This window comes from Misgurnus anguillicaudatus, chromosome 9, assembly GCF_027580225.2.
Source record: "Misgurnus anguillicaudatus chromosome 9, ASM2758022v2, whole genome shotgun sequence".
NCBI classification, from domain to species: domain Eukaryota; kingdom Metazoa; phylum Chordata; class Actinopteri; order Cypriniformes; family Cobitidae; genus Misgurnus; species Misgurnus anguillicaudatus.
In genome coordinates, this window is record NC_073345.2 from 15,105,111 (window position 1) to 15,123,309 (window position 18,199).

The window sequence follows — 18,199 nt, forward strand, 5'->3', positions numbered from 1 at the left end:
AGGTCAATCTAGAGCGGGGCAACTCAACCGTGCCCCTGGATATCTACATTTCAGAAAAGTTTGTTTATTCAAATGGCTTCTAAAACAATAAAGGGGTTTTATTAGGGCTTGAGCTATATTAAACCACCCCTGGCCTACAGTATTTCAACATAACCCAACAATATCTTTAACAGTGATGCAGGCTCTATTTTAGAAACAAATTAGATATGTTTTTAATAATTAACAAAAAAAAGAAAAGGTTTTCTCCATCATCTATATAATAGTTACAAAGATTATAAAATTTAAAAACGCATTTTATCTACACTATGACTATAAACAACTTCCAATCTCTTAGGGCTGCCACAACTAGGGATGTCCTAATCCGATCATGTGATTTCAGACTCGATCGTAATCGGACGTTACCTCCCGATCCAGACTTGAGGTGTTTCTCAAATGTCAAGGACACTTCCTTGGCAGGACTGGTCCTTACAAGTCACTTCGGAGTTGTTTCGTACACAGGCTCCTCTTGAGCATTCGGAGAACAGGTAAACGGAACAGGCTTAGCAAGTGCACGTCATTGCGTCATTACGTCAGTGAAAAGGTGATTGTGGGTGATTTCAGAGCGTAGCATCCTCGAAATTCTGCAGTGTTTCCCATACATTGATTTACTCGTGGCGCACCGCCACGGAATCAGCACTGGCTGCCACAAATAGATTTTTCATGATCTCCATTTACATTTATATTTTACTGTTTAAAAATATCTTAATTCATTGTTGCAAGCACCCAGCGCGCCACCTCCCTTTCTATGTTGCATGCAGCCCGCGCCTCTCTCTCTCACATAACAGTAAAAAGGTGGCGGTGTTTTCAATGTCCGTTCCTCCGTATACTTTCTTTTTCGCGTAAACGTCAACAGTCACAGATTTTACTGACAGAGAAGACGGCGATGACTTGACGAAAGGTTAGCATTAGTGTTTCCCACACACACGTTCTCTCCCTCTCTATAATGCGGTATGCCTGCGCACGTGTATTGTAGTAACTTTGTGTAACAGTTACTGTGTATTCTCTCGTATTTCTGAATTTGCACCAAATTGTCTGCGCTATACGCGACAATAAAACTCGCATTTAAATAAAAAAAGACATTGATGAGAAGAGCAACAGCAGTAAGACTTCAATGTAAATGTATGGTGATTTATAGACCAGCTGTAAACATACACGTACATTTCGTAATTTCCTGTTATTTTTCGGGTTTCTTTCAAATATAAAAGCGCTTAAGCATTTATTTGCATTCTAGGCGAAAAAACAAGTCAGTGGCAAGTCAGTTCCTGAATACCACGACACACACTTTAAAAAGTCACAAACTTTAAAAAGTCAAATTCACAGAACTCTACCTGAAACTGACGTTCTCCCCAAACTGAAATTAAACACAGTGTTTTGAGTTTTTCTCGTCTGTGTCATGTTGTTATCAAGAAGCAACGTGCACATGACGTCGACGAGAGAGGTGACCTGCTGCGCAATCGAGTTACCCCTCCCACTTCTGAATGTTTTACTGAGATTTCTAATCCCGTCCGAATTGACCATCAATATTACAGATGTCCTGTGGTAAAATTACACTACGGCATCTACAACTGTAAAACTAATCCCATCCGAATAGGGTTATAGTCTGCTCATTTTATGTCTGACAACAGAACTGATAATATGTAAATAATAGCAATCAGTTGTGTTAAAATGCAATATAACGTGACAGATCAAAGATCAGAAGTGAAACATATTTCAGGTGCCAACACTCGATCAAAGCAAACACGTGATGACATCACATATATGCTAATTACCGTGTGACGTCATCACTGCCACAAGTCTCTCAAAATCCTGTGGGAAACACTGTTCTGGCTTCCGAGGATGCATTCTTGACATTGAGAAACACCTTCGGATACATTTAAATTGGGCCATGGCCATCCGGGGCTAAGCCCCAGCACATAGGCTGAATGTCTCGCTCTGCTCAGCACCAGAGTACGTGCTGCGCTGGTGCATTGTCACAGAGTTGTTGAATGTTAAAATAAGGTGAATTAAATAAAAAATAAGGAACATCCTGGATCTGTTTTTTCGCTGTTTTTTATTCTTTTTTTATGTATTATAGAAGTATCAGATCGGGACTCGGTATCAGCATATACTCAAAATCAAATGACTCGGACTCTAGGGCAAACAAACCTGATCGTGACATCTAATTTGATAACAATCGATTATGAAATTCGTTGTCAATTCATTTAAGGAACTTTTTCTTCGTACAATGACAGCTGCACGTATATCAGGTGTTTCTTCTCACCTTGCGATAGCACAGACATGCATCCGCTTCATACAGCAACAGCTGCATGCTCAAAGTCAAGCATACAACGCAAGATTTACGCTCAAAGTCAGCCACTTTTTCTTCCTTAAATGCGAGCTCCACGTTTATCAGGCACTTTAAACTGCGTTGGTCACACAGTTTGGTTACTTATTTAGCTATAATAAGTAAAAGTTCTAATTAAGTAAATATTTAGGTTTTTATCGGATTATAAAAATAATCGCTAGTTGCAGCCCTACAATCTCCTATAACCAAAGTGTTTGTGAAATGTCTGTACTCTGTAGCCTCAGAGTTACTGCTGTAGAAAGAAGCTCTGGCTAAGCTCTGCTGCACCGACACAGCCATTTGTAGGTCAACACAAAGTTTTATCTCTCTCCTCACTCTGTGGGTGTGCGTGCGTGTGTTTGTGTGCAGGAGTGCAATGATTCAGCGCTAATGGGCAGCTTCACACAGCTGCTCTCTCTCTCGAACCAAAAACTGAACACCACATCTGAGGTCAAGGAATAGCAAAAATATTAAAGTTTTAACAAAAACACCAACTGACCACTGTGGTGGCTCACGGATCAGTTCTTGCTCCTTTTCTCTTCTCAATATGTACAACTGCTCTATGCACATGACTTCTTATACCATTGCTAGGCAGATGCCATGCAACCCATCAATAAAACACCATTCCTCACCACTCAAACTGGATCTTCACCACTCAAACTGGATCCTCAATTCAAACACCTATTAAGTCTGTAAGTGTGCACTCACATTAGGGCAAACCCAACCAAACCGTGCCCCATCACGATATTCCCCCCTCCCTACCCTATCGCATGCACTCACACTGTACTTTGAGCAATCCGAGCCTGAGCACGCTTTCATCATTAGGATGCAATCGTTTTAAAGAAAAAACAGGAATTAAAGTACAGTCTTTACACTGAAGCCCATCGTAATGTTAAGTAATGGTAAGTTATTCGGAGTCGTTGGGTGCACGACGACACACAGCCCTCTCAAATCATATTGCTTAGTTAAAATGTCGCGTGTACAGCTCAGACGTTCACATAACCCTGCTGTGCGCATCAGAAGGTTTTTACGAAGGCAGATGAAGAAGAGTGGCCGCGCAATTTGACGTCTTTCCTTTTGAACCGCACTCTGACGATCAGATCATCTTAAATGTATTACCAACACGACAACAACCGCTTGGTCATTCAGGTACGTGCTATACAGCATTAGGAAAATCAGATCTTTCCAATCTGAGCATGCTATGCAGCTTATGACGCTTTTCCATTGGGTGGTTTGACTATGTTCGGCACGACGCAGCTTGGCTCACCTTTGCTTTCCCTCTGTAGTTTAGCATCGCTTCAAAGCGACTAGGATTGTAGACTTATCGTTAAAGTTGTGTAGCCCGCATCTACTGCTGTGACATCATTGTAAGTGGTAAGCTAAACGGTAAGTTAATCTTGCATTTAGCAATTATGCTGGTAGTTACTATTCTCTCTGACTAATCAGTGATCCGCAGTGTTTACACATTTACATGTCACGTTTCAGTATCGGTACTAGAGTTGTGACTTTAATTAAAACATATGGCCGATAACGGGCCTCAAGACGATAGTTGGCATTCCTACTCGTTATAGTTTTAAATTATAATTCTGCTATTATTATTATCCTTATCATAGTTTAACAATCACACTGTGCATTATTTGTTTTTCCTTGCATAAAAGAGCTTGTGGGCTTCCTTTGCACGTGAGAGGGCTTGTAATGTGCGCGCCTCGGACTAATCCTCACACCTGAACGCACACAGCAGCACAGGACTTCTTCTGCATCTGAACTTAAAATGCACACGACTCTGACTGTGGGTTCACACCAGCCACATTTGAGGTGTCAAATTTGCGTCCACCGTGTCTAGTTTGCCGCTTGAACAGTTTCCGTTTACTTGCTTCATTCGCGCGTGAAATTCTAGTCATCCAGACATTCACGCGGAAATTCACGTCATGGGAGGGGCTTCTGCAACTCCGCTCGCTTCCTGTAATCACGTCACTAGAGCAAGCTCCTGGTTGGTTAACGTGGAGCGTTTTTTAGTCAAAGTTCACATTTTTCAACTCGTGTGTTTGCCACAGCAACGCTCAATTCAGGCCAAAGCAGTGACCATAAAAAAGATTAGACCTAATGTCCGTTCCAAAATACAGGCTGATAAAGATTAGGAAAAACTACTTGGGCTTATTAATTATCATTAGCATGCATATATTACTGCTTTCAATTAGAAGTCCTACACAACCATTCATTGCAATCAGTTAGGGTGGAAGCATCAAAGTGATTGTGCAACACCCAAACAGCTTTAAAAAATTATGCAAAACCTGTCGACCAGCACTGGTTTTAGAACAGGAGCTCCAAAAATCTTCCGGTGGCATAACTGGAGTAAAAGCCAGTTACACAGGACATTGCAACTCAAAACACATGTGAGTGGCTGCATAAATTTAACTGCTGATAGGACAAAGGTTTTTGGCCATCAATACGGTACTTTGACACACAATCTACTTTCTCAGACGCTTATCTTACCTTTTAGTGTGTCTTGCTCAGCCCTCATGATGTCAATCAGAGAGTTCTCCAGAGAATGCATGCTGAAGCCATCGAATGATCGGGGACGATCCTGTTTGGGAGGGGAAGAGGACAACGGCTATCAGACAACAAGAAACAATGATGGCATTTCTCAGATCCCTAAGCTCAGCAGGAGTATCCCTTTCATCTACAACAGACAAAGCGATTGTGCTTTTGTTCCTTTAAAGAGAAATAAATAAGAAAGTAACAAATGAGAGGTGTAACAACTACTGGCTCGACCTATGGATTAAATGACAAGTCTAATGATTGGTGTGATCTTAAAGGTCAAGAAACTGCTTGAGAACAGAAGCAGGGGCTTTTTGATAAAATTTGATAAAAACAGATTAAGATTCTACTTGACATTCTACCAGAGTTACAGGATTATTTTATTATATGAAATCTAAGTGAAAAAATGATTAGAAATTTAGATTAATGATTCAGCACTAGGGGTGCACCAATAAATGACGATATGCAGTAATAATAACTATTCTGAATCACACAGGCGATATCATTCACAGCTATTTCATGTACTACGGCTTTGATCAGTAGGTCCTTATGGATCTGAAATCGCCGTTAGTTTGAGTCGTTTATAACATGCATTAGAAAAAGAAACACTCGTCAAAAATACTCAATATACATATTCTTTATTATCATGAAAATACCTAAAAAGGTTTGAAGAAGAGCAATATAAATATATCCTTAAACCATTTTCCTGGCGCTACGTGTCATAGATGCGCGTGTATGGTTCTTCGTCTACAGCGCATATCTGCACGAGAGTGCCCCCTGGCTTTTGGATGTAGCGGCATTTCACCGTAATTCATTGAAAAGCATAGCAGGTATCGTCGGCATAGCAGGCAACTCATGTCAGGTTTAACACTCTTTTACTGTCCTCCACTTATAATATATTGTAACAATCCAAGGCATTTGTGCTTTACAAAGAAAGTGTATAAAAAAAGGAACGGCAACATTTTTAAAACAGGTTTTCTGAAAACTTCACCCATTTGGCACTTGCCAAAAACAGATAGCTTTAGTCCACACGTACACCATTGTTTGAGCCAATGTTGGGATGCTCAACCAAACAGCAGATTTGATAGCACCACAGGTCCACAGTGTTTACACTATTAGGGAACAAGCAATTTTAAAACTGCTGACTTTACAGTGTTTGAAAATTAAGCTAGGAAAAAGACAGCATATAAAAGAACTGTAAAGAGTGTGCTTCAAGACTAAGACAACCCTTTAATAAGCCAATAAGCCTCTTTATTTTTTACAAGAGGCGATATAATGGCAATAACACCTTTAGAAACGTTTCAAACACAAGGCTTTACTAAAAATAGTGCACCTCCCTTGTATTTGTCAAAACAAGCAAAACACTATACCAAGGTCAAACAATACGCGCTTATTATTACACAAATAATTCATAGCTTGAGTCCAGGTAATGTAGTATACCTGAGCTTCAACATAACAGCTTCTAGTGCCCAACTAGACTGGAGGGTGCCGTGATTAACCACACAATCTGCTCATGCTCAGTCACGATCCGGCATCTGCTGGGATCTTCAGAGCAGCACTCATCCCCCTCAGCTTAGAGAGGATGTGCGCTCACGCAGTGCACTTATGCTACAGCGCAGGGCTGGAACACCGAGAGCGGGCCAAAGGCCATCTTCAAATAAACGCATACTACACTCCACTAAGAGCCTTTTGATGAAGAACCGGCCACATAATGATTGGCACCATCAACAGCCAAACCATGTCTTATTAAAAAGGTGTTAATAAGCACACCCTGCTAACGGGAGAGCTATTTTGGGTTTAACTATAATTAGCCTGTGCACAAGGCTTGCTGACTCAAGGTCTTTACCCACCAGGGGCATGTTTTCGGGTCATCAAAGTTCACATACAAAAAGTCAGCTGAGAGCATTCAGAAAAGGACCTTGATGAAACACCCTAACTCTAGTAATTAAGCGCGGCATGTTGCGTATTTTTGGGAATGACATTAATATAAAATGTCACATTAAACGAATGAAAACAGGGAAGGGGGATGGGGTGGGCAACGGAGTATTGATTTCATTTTTTGTCACGGTGAAAGGTATTTCAAAGCCGTCCACATTAAATCACTTGTAAAGCCTATTAATCCGGTCTATCCACACGGTTGGGAAGGCAGGGGGTATGGAAACTTTCCACAGTGGAGCGGCTCTGCTGATAAAGTAATTAAGGTGTAGAAAGAGCTCTCGGTCAAAGAGATGGCATGAAATAACCATGACCGTTGCGCTCTGGATTCTATTTCAGATCTCTTCCCATTAGAGAACTTTATCAATGGTATTTTATCATATTAAATGTACAAGGTTTTCAATAGACAACTGAAGGACATGAAATATAAGCATCTACTTAGGAATGTCCAGAATGAATCGGTAACTAGACAAAACATACATTTTGAAATTGCTGTCCACGCTAAAAATTTAATATGTAAATTAAGGGTATTCAACTAGAGAAATCATTTATTTTCTTCCAGTACAGCATTAAATAACCATTACAATATGCACTGTAAAATTATAATTCAAATTGAACTAAAACACTTTAGTCCAAATAGTATTTATCTGTTTTTTTTTTACATTAACAGACCTGGAATTTTTGATTTGCTTAGCACGTATACGTTTTTAATTGCATTAACCAGACTCAGCGTTGTGCTCCAAAATTTAGTCGCCTGCTGTGAGCTGAGACCTGTAAATATTTGACTACCCAATACACATTATGTCATGACTTGTCAGAGAGATTAAGCACATAACTCGACTAAGCAAAGCCTTGAGCTCAATTATAGCAACTACCCATGTAAACGTACTCGTTGTATAGAAGACAGCAGCTTAGACGGGTTGCATTATTGCATTATTCATATAACAAAAGGTGAATAAACAACAGAAATGCCATTTTAGGATTAACACCACAAACAAGTTTCATAAACGAATCGACTAGAAATGCCAGAAAAAAGCACTTTGGGTGTTTGGCCAAATAAGCAAAGACCAAATAAATGTTCCATATTAATTTTTTTATTACGAGATCAAATAGCAACCAGCAAAGAGCGAGATGCAGATATGCTTTATAAATGCAACAAACATATTAAAGCTTCCGAGAAAGATGCTTTTTTGCTATTTGTGGCCAAATATATATTGGATTTAACGTCATAATGTAAAGTGTAACATTTAATATTATAACGTTTATAATCCTACCCAATTCCTACACTGTTAACCCAGAAATTGTCTTTACTCAAACAATCAAGGAAAAATCATTAATATTTTCTGTTTTGAAGCCAAAGCTTAAAAAGTTTAGTTGATTTAACTGTTAACCTTACAAAATCTATTAAACTAAAACATTCAAGTAAAAATAACTTAAAATTATTAGTTCATGTTGTGAGGAATACCCATAATCCTTTGCGCCTGACTATTTAGATTATTTTTTGCTTTTTCACAAATTAAAAACTGATAAGAACTTTCTCTATTCAAATATTTGTTAATAAAATGTCATATAGGTTCAAGCTCTTATATTATTGATGTTGTTTTGTTGTAAATGATAATTTTATTGTATTTCTCTCCACTGTACTTACAATGTATGTCAAAACACATGTTTTGTGTGTTTCTGTGGAGAATCACGTTTATTCAATGATTGACTTAAAGTCAGTCATTAATTTTTGTTATAATACCATTTATAACATCAAAAGTAATTTAAAGTGATAAAAACCAAAGTTATATGCAACAGGTTTCCTCACACATTTCTAGTAATGTCATCTAATCTGGGTTAAGAGTGCATTGGAAGAAATTAAAACATTAAGTACATTAAACTTAAAATTAATTGTTATTTCAACCAGGCAAAATCTACTTTTTTAGGGCAACGAGTTTCCATAAATTTTTTAGGTTCAATCAACCTGTATGGGCTTACAGTGTAGTAATACTTAGAGATACTCAAAAAAGTAAGATATTTTGAGGAATGTTTGTAACCAAACCGATCAGAAGTTCCATTGCTATCCATAGTAAACAGAAGTGGAAGCCAATGGGGCTTCCGATCGGTTTGGTTAAAGGGGCACAAGACTTTTTTAAGATGTCAAAAAAATCTTTGGTGTCCCCAGAGCACATATTTGCAGTTTTAGCTCAAAATACCATATAAATAATTTATTATAGCATGTTAAAATTGCCACTTTGTAGGTGTGAGCAAAAATGTGCCGTTTTGGGTGTGTCCTTTAAAGGGACACAAGGCAGCATTTTAATGTTAATAAATCATCTTCGTAAGTCGATATATGGTTAAATGACTCATTACCGGACGAATGAAGTCTCTCTCGCCCGCCCCATACCCCACTTGCAACTTCGCTGTATCCGACCCGGTGTCCTTCAGTCTCGCAAAGTCTCAGATATCGCGAGAAGCAGTATCACTTTACAGCAAACAACACAGAGGCAGGCGAGCTAAACACGGCTAGCGATTGTTGCAAATGGCAGAGCCGGGGGAAAAGCATCGAAAACCCTTGACGGAAGGGAAGCATAACTGGATTGGAAATAAGCTGATAAACTTGGTTCCGAGGGGGGAGGGACAACAGTTCGTTTTTACGACAGTGTGTTTGAAAGCATTTACTTTCAGACACTAGGGGGAGCTCGCAGAGAAATATTACGCAGACTTGCCTGGTTTCCCTTTAAAATGCAAATGAGCTGATGATATTCAAACACTGATCACAATGATGGTGGTTTGTTGCAATTAAAACTAAATTGTGCTTTTCTCTTCACTAAATGGCAGTGCTGTGGTTGGATAGAGCAGATTAAGGGGAGGTATTATTATAATGAGGGCTCCTTATGACATCATAAGGAGAGCCAAATTTCAACAACCTATTTTTTCATGTGCTTGTAGAGAATGGTTTACCAAAACTAAGTTACTGGGTTGATCTTTTTCACATTTTCTAGGTTGAAAGAAGCACTGGGGACCCAACCATAGCACTTAACATGGAAAAAGTCAGATTTTCTTGCCATGGCCCCTTTAAAACATCCTCAAAATATCTTCCCTTTTGTTCATTAGAACAAAGATATTTATACAGGTTTTTAAAACATGAGGGTGAGTAAATGATGATAGAATTTTCATTTTTGGTTGAATTGTCCCTCTTAAATGTAACTACTTAAATAAGTATTAATAAGCAGTAATTATGAGTCTATTGTGGCAAAAAGAGTTAATGGTTAGTTAACAGTGAGAATTGGCCCCTAAACAGTGTACAGAATCATTTATTATGTAGTTTTATTTTTTTTTATTGGAAAGAATTAAGAGAGACTTCTTTTTGCCTATCCTTGTATCATTTATTAAACATGATTTAGAAAGTAATTTAGTAATAATGAAATACTTTTCGAAAATAGTAATTACATGGTTATTAATTACTATTTTTGAGTAACTTCGCTAACACTGGATATAAAAACAGAGAAAGCTGGAGATGCATGATAATGGCTTAAATCTACAAAGCAAAAGTCTTGGCAAATACATAGTGCCCTTACAAACACACTGGAGCGTGCATATAATATTAAAGAATTAAATTTTCAAAAAGCATACATGTAAATTAACATTTGCATGCAGTTCAAAAAGTAAAGTAAAAAGAAAGTGTGTCACATTGGGCATTTGTGCAGCCAAATCCTCTGTTCTGTAAAATAAAGCCGAGCAACAGATGACTATTTGCCGTGGGCACCTGCGCCCCATATCAATAGCCAAACAAAAGCTGGCCTTGCCAATAAAACAAACAGCTTTAAAATGTCTCCATGTCTGTTTGATAGCTAACTGAGCCCTGGGCACATAACAGCCCGTTTATGCAAAAAAGACACACTTCCCATCAGCCATATTTGTTTTTCTGTTTTCTTTACAGTGTCTTCAATCATCTAACCTCATCACGATACCCATCTTCGCCACTATGAATGGCATGTCCCATTTCTCATTTCTCTCAGAGCAACTGCTTAATTACACATCTCACCAGCGCCTGTTCATGTGCGAGTCTGTCAATGTGCAAACGTGTATGCGTGCGTCCAACCCCCTCCAGAGACAGCCTTTGCTTTCACACCAAACATCAGATATTCTTGGCTGAGAGTACACAGAGCCTGTGGAAACTTCCAGCGACATTATGCAGTGCTGGGAATCACATCACGTATTCAACCAGCTGGACCGAATAGCTGCGAATAAGAGCCGCCTGTTCTCAGCAGTTGAAGCCACAGGTCCTTAATGCTATCAAATACCTTTAGTTTGTTAGTTTTACACAGAACACAATGCATTTTAAGCACAAGACTTCTGGCTGACCCAAGTTCCTGTACCAGACGATGACCTTTGTGTGCAAATGGCTCAATAAGAGGATCTTGAAGGCACCTGTTCCTTTGAATCAAGTGGAAAGTATGTAACATCCGGGACATTTAAATGGTTATACCCTTACACAAATAAGGGTCGATGGACCATAGAAATGGCAATGTTTATTGCAAAGCTGGATGTATAGCTAAAAGACCATTTTGGTGATTCCAGCAAATGTGTGTCTTATAAAATAGACACCAGCAAAGTCACTCGTCATAAATTAAATTAAGGTTTTGACAACAAAACCTTGATCGACAAATTACAAGGACTAGGTCACATGCAAATTTAACAAAGCTAAAAGAAACCCTCAGAACTCAGCTGTTTGTCCTTGGTCTTTTGTGGGTTTAATATAGTATGCAAACAATACTTTTGGTTCAAATACTGCCAAATATACTGCCAATGCGTCCATTTCTGTGCCTATCACACTATCCTTATTACATGTAGACACCAAACAGTAGTGATTTTAGCACATCTCTAGCATTTTAACACATACTGTATTGTAGTACTGCTGTTGTAAACAAAATGTAATGAGCCATTGCAATAATGTCCCATTTAATGTTGTATCAACGTAATGTTCAGTTATAAATCTGATACTCTCAATCAAACTATCTAGGTACTAGGGATGAAAAGCCCAAATTATACTATCAGAAACAAAACGCATCCGACACAAATTATATAGAGGCAATCAAACGCTTAATGAAGATATAAAAACCCAGTGTCCATTTTGTAATTATTTGCTTTGTAGGATTAGCATAACACCATCGTAGACAGCATCATCGTTAGCAGCTGATGTCAGCTACTAAAACCTTACAGTGCTGTTTAGAAAGCAAAACAGGCAGGGCCAAGTTAGTCATCCAAGCCTCTGGGCATTTTGCATTAGGCCTAACTCAAGCAGAATGTCACAAAATGCCAAGAGAGAACAGAAACGAACAAATTACAGATGCGTAAATGTGCACAAAACAATGATCCACGGGTAACAAGAAAGTTACGATTAGTGTTTTTTTAAAGCCAATTTCTAGTAAGCAGGGTGTCCATAAGCCAACACAATGCAGATAAAGAGCAGGCCAGTGCTGGGTGTCACACTTTTCATTTCAGTGAATATTTCTCAGTGTTTGCGTGACAACCTGCCCCGCCCTGACATTTACGAATATAAAATAATCTTATACCAAAAAGCAGTCTTTGAATAAAATCTACCTGAATGTATGTGTGTTTTTTGTTGTGTTCACATTTACTGACCTTCAGCTAAAATTATATTACTGGAGCCTACAATTTACATATTTAGGTTCACCACATACATAAACCGAAACATACAAAATCCCTGCTAGAGAAACTACAAGTGAATTGACTTTTGACAATAACCGTTTCCCTGTATCAAAAAGAGCAGTTTTGACAATCACTAAAACATAAAACATTGTTTATATGAATATAATTTTTATTTTAAAAAATATATAAAATTCAAAAATAAAGCTGTTGGCTTTATTGAGTTGTACCTCAAACACCAAAGAACATCAAAATAACTAGAAGATAAAATTTCCTGATCAATATATCATTTCATCAGTGCCAGTTTTATTAGCTAGATTGAGTTATCCGTATACGCACCTGGAAAGGGAATATGTTCTCGCTTCTGCTCTCATCCATCCAGGACTTTGGGTTGAAGCCGGGGCTGGTGCGGGAGTACTTCTGCTGAGGCATGTGGTTGTTGGGGAAAGTCTTCTTCAAAGGTGAGATGGAGTTGAGAGGCGTCAAGCCACCATTCAGGCCTCTGCGGTACTCGCGCCCCTGGGAGCCACCCCAACCACCGTAACCCCCACCTGGGCTCCAGGACGTGGATGAGGGAGAGGGCGAGGGGCTCTGATAGCTACCCCAAGGTGAGGGAGGCTTGCTCAGGTTGTTGGAGAGATGCGGCAGCTGACCGAAGGGGGCGCTGCGGTGGGGGAATGGCGGCGGGTGGGGGCTGGCAGGAGAACGACGATGCTGCTGGTGCTGACTGTGAGGGTGCTGAAAGTGGGGATGAGGCGGGTGATGCTGTGAGATCGGACCGATCTGCGGGGAGAAGTTACCACCGAAGCCCGGGCTGACGTGGTGGGAGAAATTCTGAAACAGCAAAGGGCCGTTGTTGGCCGAAGCGGCGGGGTTGAAGAAGCCCATGTCGTCGTTGATAATGGTGGAAGCGGTGGCAGGGATAGCGGCCGACCAGTTGTTGAAACTGGTCAAGGAGGAGCTGCTGGACTGGGGGGCCGTGCCCAGGCCTGAGGGCTCCTGATAGTCAAAGGGCGTCAGCACGGGTGACTCCAAACGCAGCTTCTCCTTGCCATTGGTCCCCTCGGATGACCCGTTCTCACCTTTGCTCTCTTCCGAGCGAGCCTTTTCGAGCTCAGAGATAATGACGCTCTCCTGGTGGCCAGGCGAGAGCTGCTGCTTGTCCTGGGTCTCTTGTAGCTCCTGTTGCTGGGCTTTGGGTTTCTCTGAGCCCAAAATCTCATCTTGCATGTTGCTGTGAGCAGTGGCTGCCGGGAACAGCCAGGTCGAGCCGCTACTGCTACCATTCCCGGCCGGGGTGCTGTTCATGAAAGCTGCAGGGCTGGGGGTGGCATTCTGGTGGTGGTGCGGCGGTTGCAGGTGTGGGTGAATTCGTACTGGGAAAGCAGACTTGTTGCCAGTGTTGTTTTGCACTAAGACTCCAAACCCGTAATCCCCCATTTATGTTCTCCAGTTTAACCTGGCTCCGACGCTGTTGTTTTTGCTTCCTATGTCCTGAAATAGAACACAAACACACATACACATATAGTTAAACCTAAAAATAAACAATGACGCAGTAGGACAGAGTAGAAGCTGAAACATAATTCTTGACACACTGGAAATACTGAATACAGAGAGACTATGTGGCACTACGTCAGTGAGTATATCAAAAATACGGACTGAAAAGAAAAATATAAACAACATCTTCAGGAAATGCATTATTTGACATGTCCAGGCTGTCAAGTATTACACAAGATTGTTTCTTGAATATTTCTGAAGTTATAAAGGTCTGTCAGGCTCTAATTATAGATTCGTGACGTCTCTTCAGCTAGCAGCTAGCAGGCTACCGGCTTATTCACCAGGAACTACTAAAAGGCTTCATATCCAGCGAAAGGCCATCTCGACCGTGTTTTTCTGACGCAGAAATAACACGACAAGGTACCTTACACGATAAAACACCGTCGCTGGAATGAATTAGAAACGCTGTGAGAAAAAAAGTCCTCAGAAATTTTCTCCCTTTTCAGCGGACGAACATTTTCTGTGTGTCGCGAGCCGAAAAATGATGACGTATTATGCTCTCGCGCATTAATAATCGCAATACCGCACGAGATAACGCGTATATAATGACATCGTACATTTCATATCGATGATCTTGCGTAAATACGTCTGTCAAAATCGAAAAATAAATCACTTTTCACCTTAGCGGCTGGTCCAGGCGATGACTGAGGACAGACACTCGTTCCGGTTATTATCGTCACGCAATACTAACGCAAAGGCTGCAATAAACTGATGATCTGGTGTTTTAAACTGGGGATCCGACACGAGTGTCTGCTTCTTTCTCTCTTTCCTCGTCTTGACGTGTCCTGCTTTCTCAATGACACAGCCCTGTCTCGCTTTAGCCAGCTGCTAACCTTTAAATCACTCGTTGAAACGATTCTACGTCATTGACGTCAATATAAAAGCACTAGTTTCGTTACTGATGAACTGCAATGCGCTCATTCGTCGTTTGCATTGTTAAATTTGCGTTTCTGTCTTATTTTTTTCACCAGCGCACTGCTGTTCCCCTTGCTGCGCTGCCGCTGCTGTCCTTCTCTCCACAGCGCAATCTACTGAAGCCAAATGACAAGGAGACCCAGTACACACACACTTCCGGTAAAAGGCCCTCCCCGTCAGGGTAGAGCACGCCCACGGGATGTCCCGTGCTATCTGTTCCACCCACGCTCTCTGTGAACGTGGCGTTTAATTGGCTCATGCTCATGTTGTTCACGCCTTCTTTTTCCTAATTTGGATGCGATTCATAATGATGTTTCTGCCCTTTAAGGTCATATGAGTAAAGAGGTTTCCGCCTTTACTACGTAAATCTCCTCCCTATAAGGTCAACAAGGCTTCTAAATATTTTGTAATTTTTGTAAAATTTTATATATGTCTGTATGTGTTTTTTGTGTATCTATATATGCTTCATCTGACATTTTATTATTTAAGGATACTTGAGCTGACCATTTTTTTTTAAAGAAAATATATGAATAATAAAGAAATATTAAGTTTTTCTTTCTTACTGGGCTGCTTAGAAAATAAAACTTGTAAATTTAAAAGTCTTAATGTTCACTTTGCTTGAATACTTTACTTAAAATTAGTTGTAAGGCTTATAGACGCTAAGGGAAGGATATTTATGCAAAATGTTTGACTTGTAAATGCCCCAGTGCCGTTTTCCTGCAATTCCTCTTGTTCCCTGGTGACAGAATTCTGTGCCATGTGTGAATGTGTGTCCTTTCCTGAGACCCTTGAAGGAATTGAAATCAGCAGGGGTGTCTTCTCTCAGTTGTGATGACACCTGCTTGCACCCTTCTTTGCTGTTTTAAGCGACCTGGATCAATCTCATTACCAGTGTTCCTGCAAACCGATGGGTGCGAGAGCAGGAAGGAGAGTGCCTTTGAATACAACAGCTGTGCCCTCAGACAAAGATCTCATTAAGGCCTGCTGCTGCTGTTTTCACTCCATAATGGCGCTCTTCCACTATCATCATTGTTTTATTTGGTCCGGGACTTCTCATAAAACCAAAGGTCTACAATGATAAATTGATACATGCAGAGATAAGCTTTTTGGGGTGAGGTCTTAGATTAAATAGATAACAACGTTATTTTGTGTATTTGGTATAATACAATGTGTTTGCGTGGTTTATGTTTAAAAAAAAAATTCCACATACATTTAATAGCTCCAGATTTCACTCTCTTCCTGAAACGCACGGATTTGAAAATCTCTGTGTCCCTGATTGGCCAGAATACCTCTGACATCAGCCGGAAATGTGATGCTCCTTACCATGTTTGAAAGATTTGCTCACAATGCAATGCTAACAGGAGTTTACTTACAGACTGTGAGTCCAAAGCGGGAGAATTTATGATAATGTCGCTCTTGTCAATGTCAACAGGCCTATAAAGTAAACTGTTGCTTATAATCCGTGTGTTTGTTGTAGTCCAAGAAAAGAGATTTACGTTGGAGACGATAACTCGCGTCATCGTTTACTCTGGGGTATGTACCTTTTGCATATCGTAAACATGTACTTAAATACACCAAAGGAAATGTTAAATCGTGAATCGGACCATTGGTGCTCTTTAATTGACGCGTTGTTACAATTTTGGAGTGGTGTGCTTTAGGCTTACGTCCTATGTGTAACCATAAATCACCCTTTACATTGAAAAAGGATAAATGAAGCTAGCCTAGCTATGCAAGAAATCAGTTCCCCGGGTCAATGGTTACGTATACAGTTCAGCATCATTATACAAAATAATTTTAATAATCAGAGTCATATTAGAGAAAAACATGTTTATATGATTATATTCATGCTTTTGGCAGTGAATGATATTAAAAGTGACTTTAAATGCATTCAAGATAGACATTTTCACGCATTCACTGAGAATTAAACCCATCATTTTGGCATAGCTAGTACCCAGCAAGCAATTTTGCATTTTAAAGACCTCATATAGCCATCCAAACACAGCACAGACCCTAGGCTAAAACAAGGCAAAATTTCGGCTGTCAGTGAAAACTTAATACATGTCTAACAATAGCCCAAAAAAATCATTTTAGATTTGGCAAATGCTTTTATCTGAAGCAACTTACAGTGCATTACAGGGCCTACATTTTTATCAGTATGTGTTTCTGCGATTTGAACCCATGACTTTTTGAGCTGCTAATGCAATGTTCTACCACTGAGCTATACAGGAGCATAAGTAAAGTAAAATAAATGAAATTAAATAAATAAATGAAACCAAACATCTTGTAATCACTGTTGACTTTGCTTACATGCTGTAATATAATACATCATCGCACAAGTTATTTTGGCAAAACCCAATTATTTTGTAACCAAATTCAAGTTTATTTTGGCAAGAAATGGGTTACTCGTAGCCAGACCATACACTCTAAAATATTGTGCTAAATCATAATTTAATCATATAATCATAATCATATAGGGGAACCATTTTTAGTGCTATATAGCACCAATAAAGCACCTATGAAGAACCATATTGCACCACTATAGCACCAGATATGGTCATGGTTCTAGACAGGTGCTACATAGGTGCTATATGGCACTTAAAATGGTTCCCCACGAGCCAGTGAACCACTTTTAGTGCTATTTAGTCTTTGTTTTTGGAGTGTATCGGGTCCATGGCCATGTGTTACATCCATTTATATAAATTGTTTTTGCTAACAAGATTTTTAAAATGCAGACTTTGGGTTGTATCTTCTTTTGCTGGCTCAGAAAAGTTCTTTGGCATTAAAATCCCAATATAGATTTATATTCTTTTCTTTCTTAACCACTCATCTACCATGAATTAGGAAAGTTTAATAGTAACCCAAGTGAAATTGGCAATTAACTGTCACTTTATACCTATTCCTTCAAATCTCCCATATCCTCTCCAGCACAGGGTTTACAAAACGAAGTTTCGGGTGTTTGGGTCGATCGCTGTGACCATGCAGAGGGGTCCATTGGAGTCCATTTGATATCTGCACTTCTCTTTTAATGTGAAATGAAGATGCTAGCGTGTTGGTAAATGGATTTAAGGGAGAGACAAAACCTGTCCGACTGGCTTTAATGGAAACACACCTTTTCAGCCGAGCTCACATAACCAGCATGCAAAATTATTCAGGCTGACAAGCACATTTACATATATTAGGACTATTTGAATGTGGTTTGAAAAAGCAGATGTTCACTTGTGTCTCGCTGTAAAGATT

General features: G+C 39.7%; 1 protein-coding gene across 3 annotated transcripts in view; it reads right to left on the reverse strand.

Annotated features, from left to right (window-relative positions):
- The window catches only part of cpeb4b (cytoplasmic polyadenylation element binding protein 4b), a 33,290-nt gene extending 18,198 nt beyond the window's left edge, over positions 1-15,092 (reverse strand). For 2 of the 3 annotated variants that reach the window (XM_055179315.2, XM_055179313.2), the window contains exons 1-3: positions 14,668-15,092; positions 12,830-13,984; positions 4,856-4,946 (exon numbers count right to left, since the gene is read on the reverse strand). In XM_055179315.2, the coding sequence (XP_055035290.1) occupies positions 4,856-4,946; positions 12,830-13,930 (1,192 nt within the window). In that variant the 5' untranslated portion in view covers positions 13,931-13,984; positions 14,668-15,092. Of the gene's footprint in view, positions 1-4,855; positions 4,947-12,829; positions 13,985-14,416; positions 14,437-14,667 lie in introns of those variants that run through there. The other variant, XM_055179314.2, reaches the window with a different exon arrangement.
- Between the last annotated feature and the right edge of the window lie 3,107 nt (positions 15,093-18,199).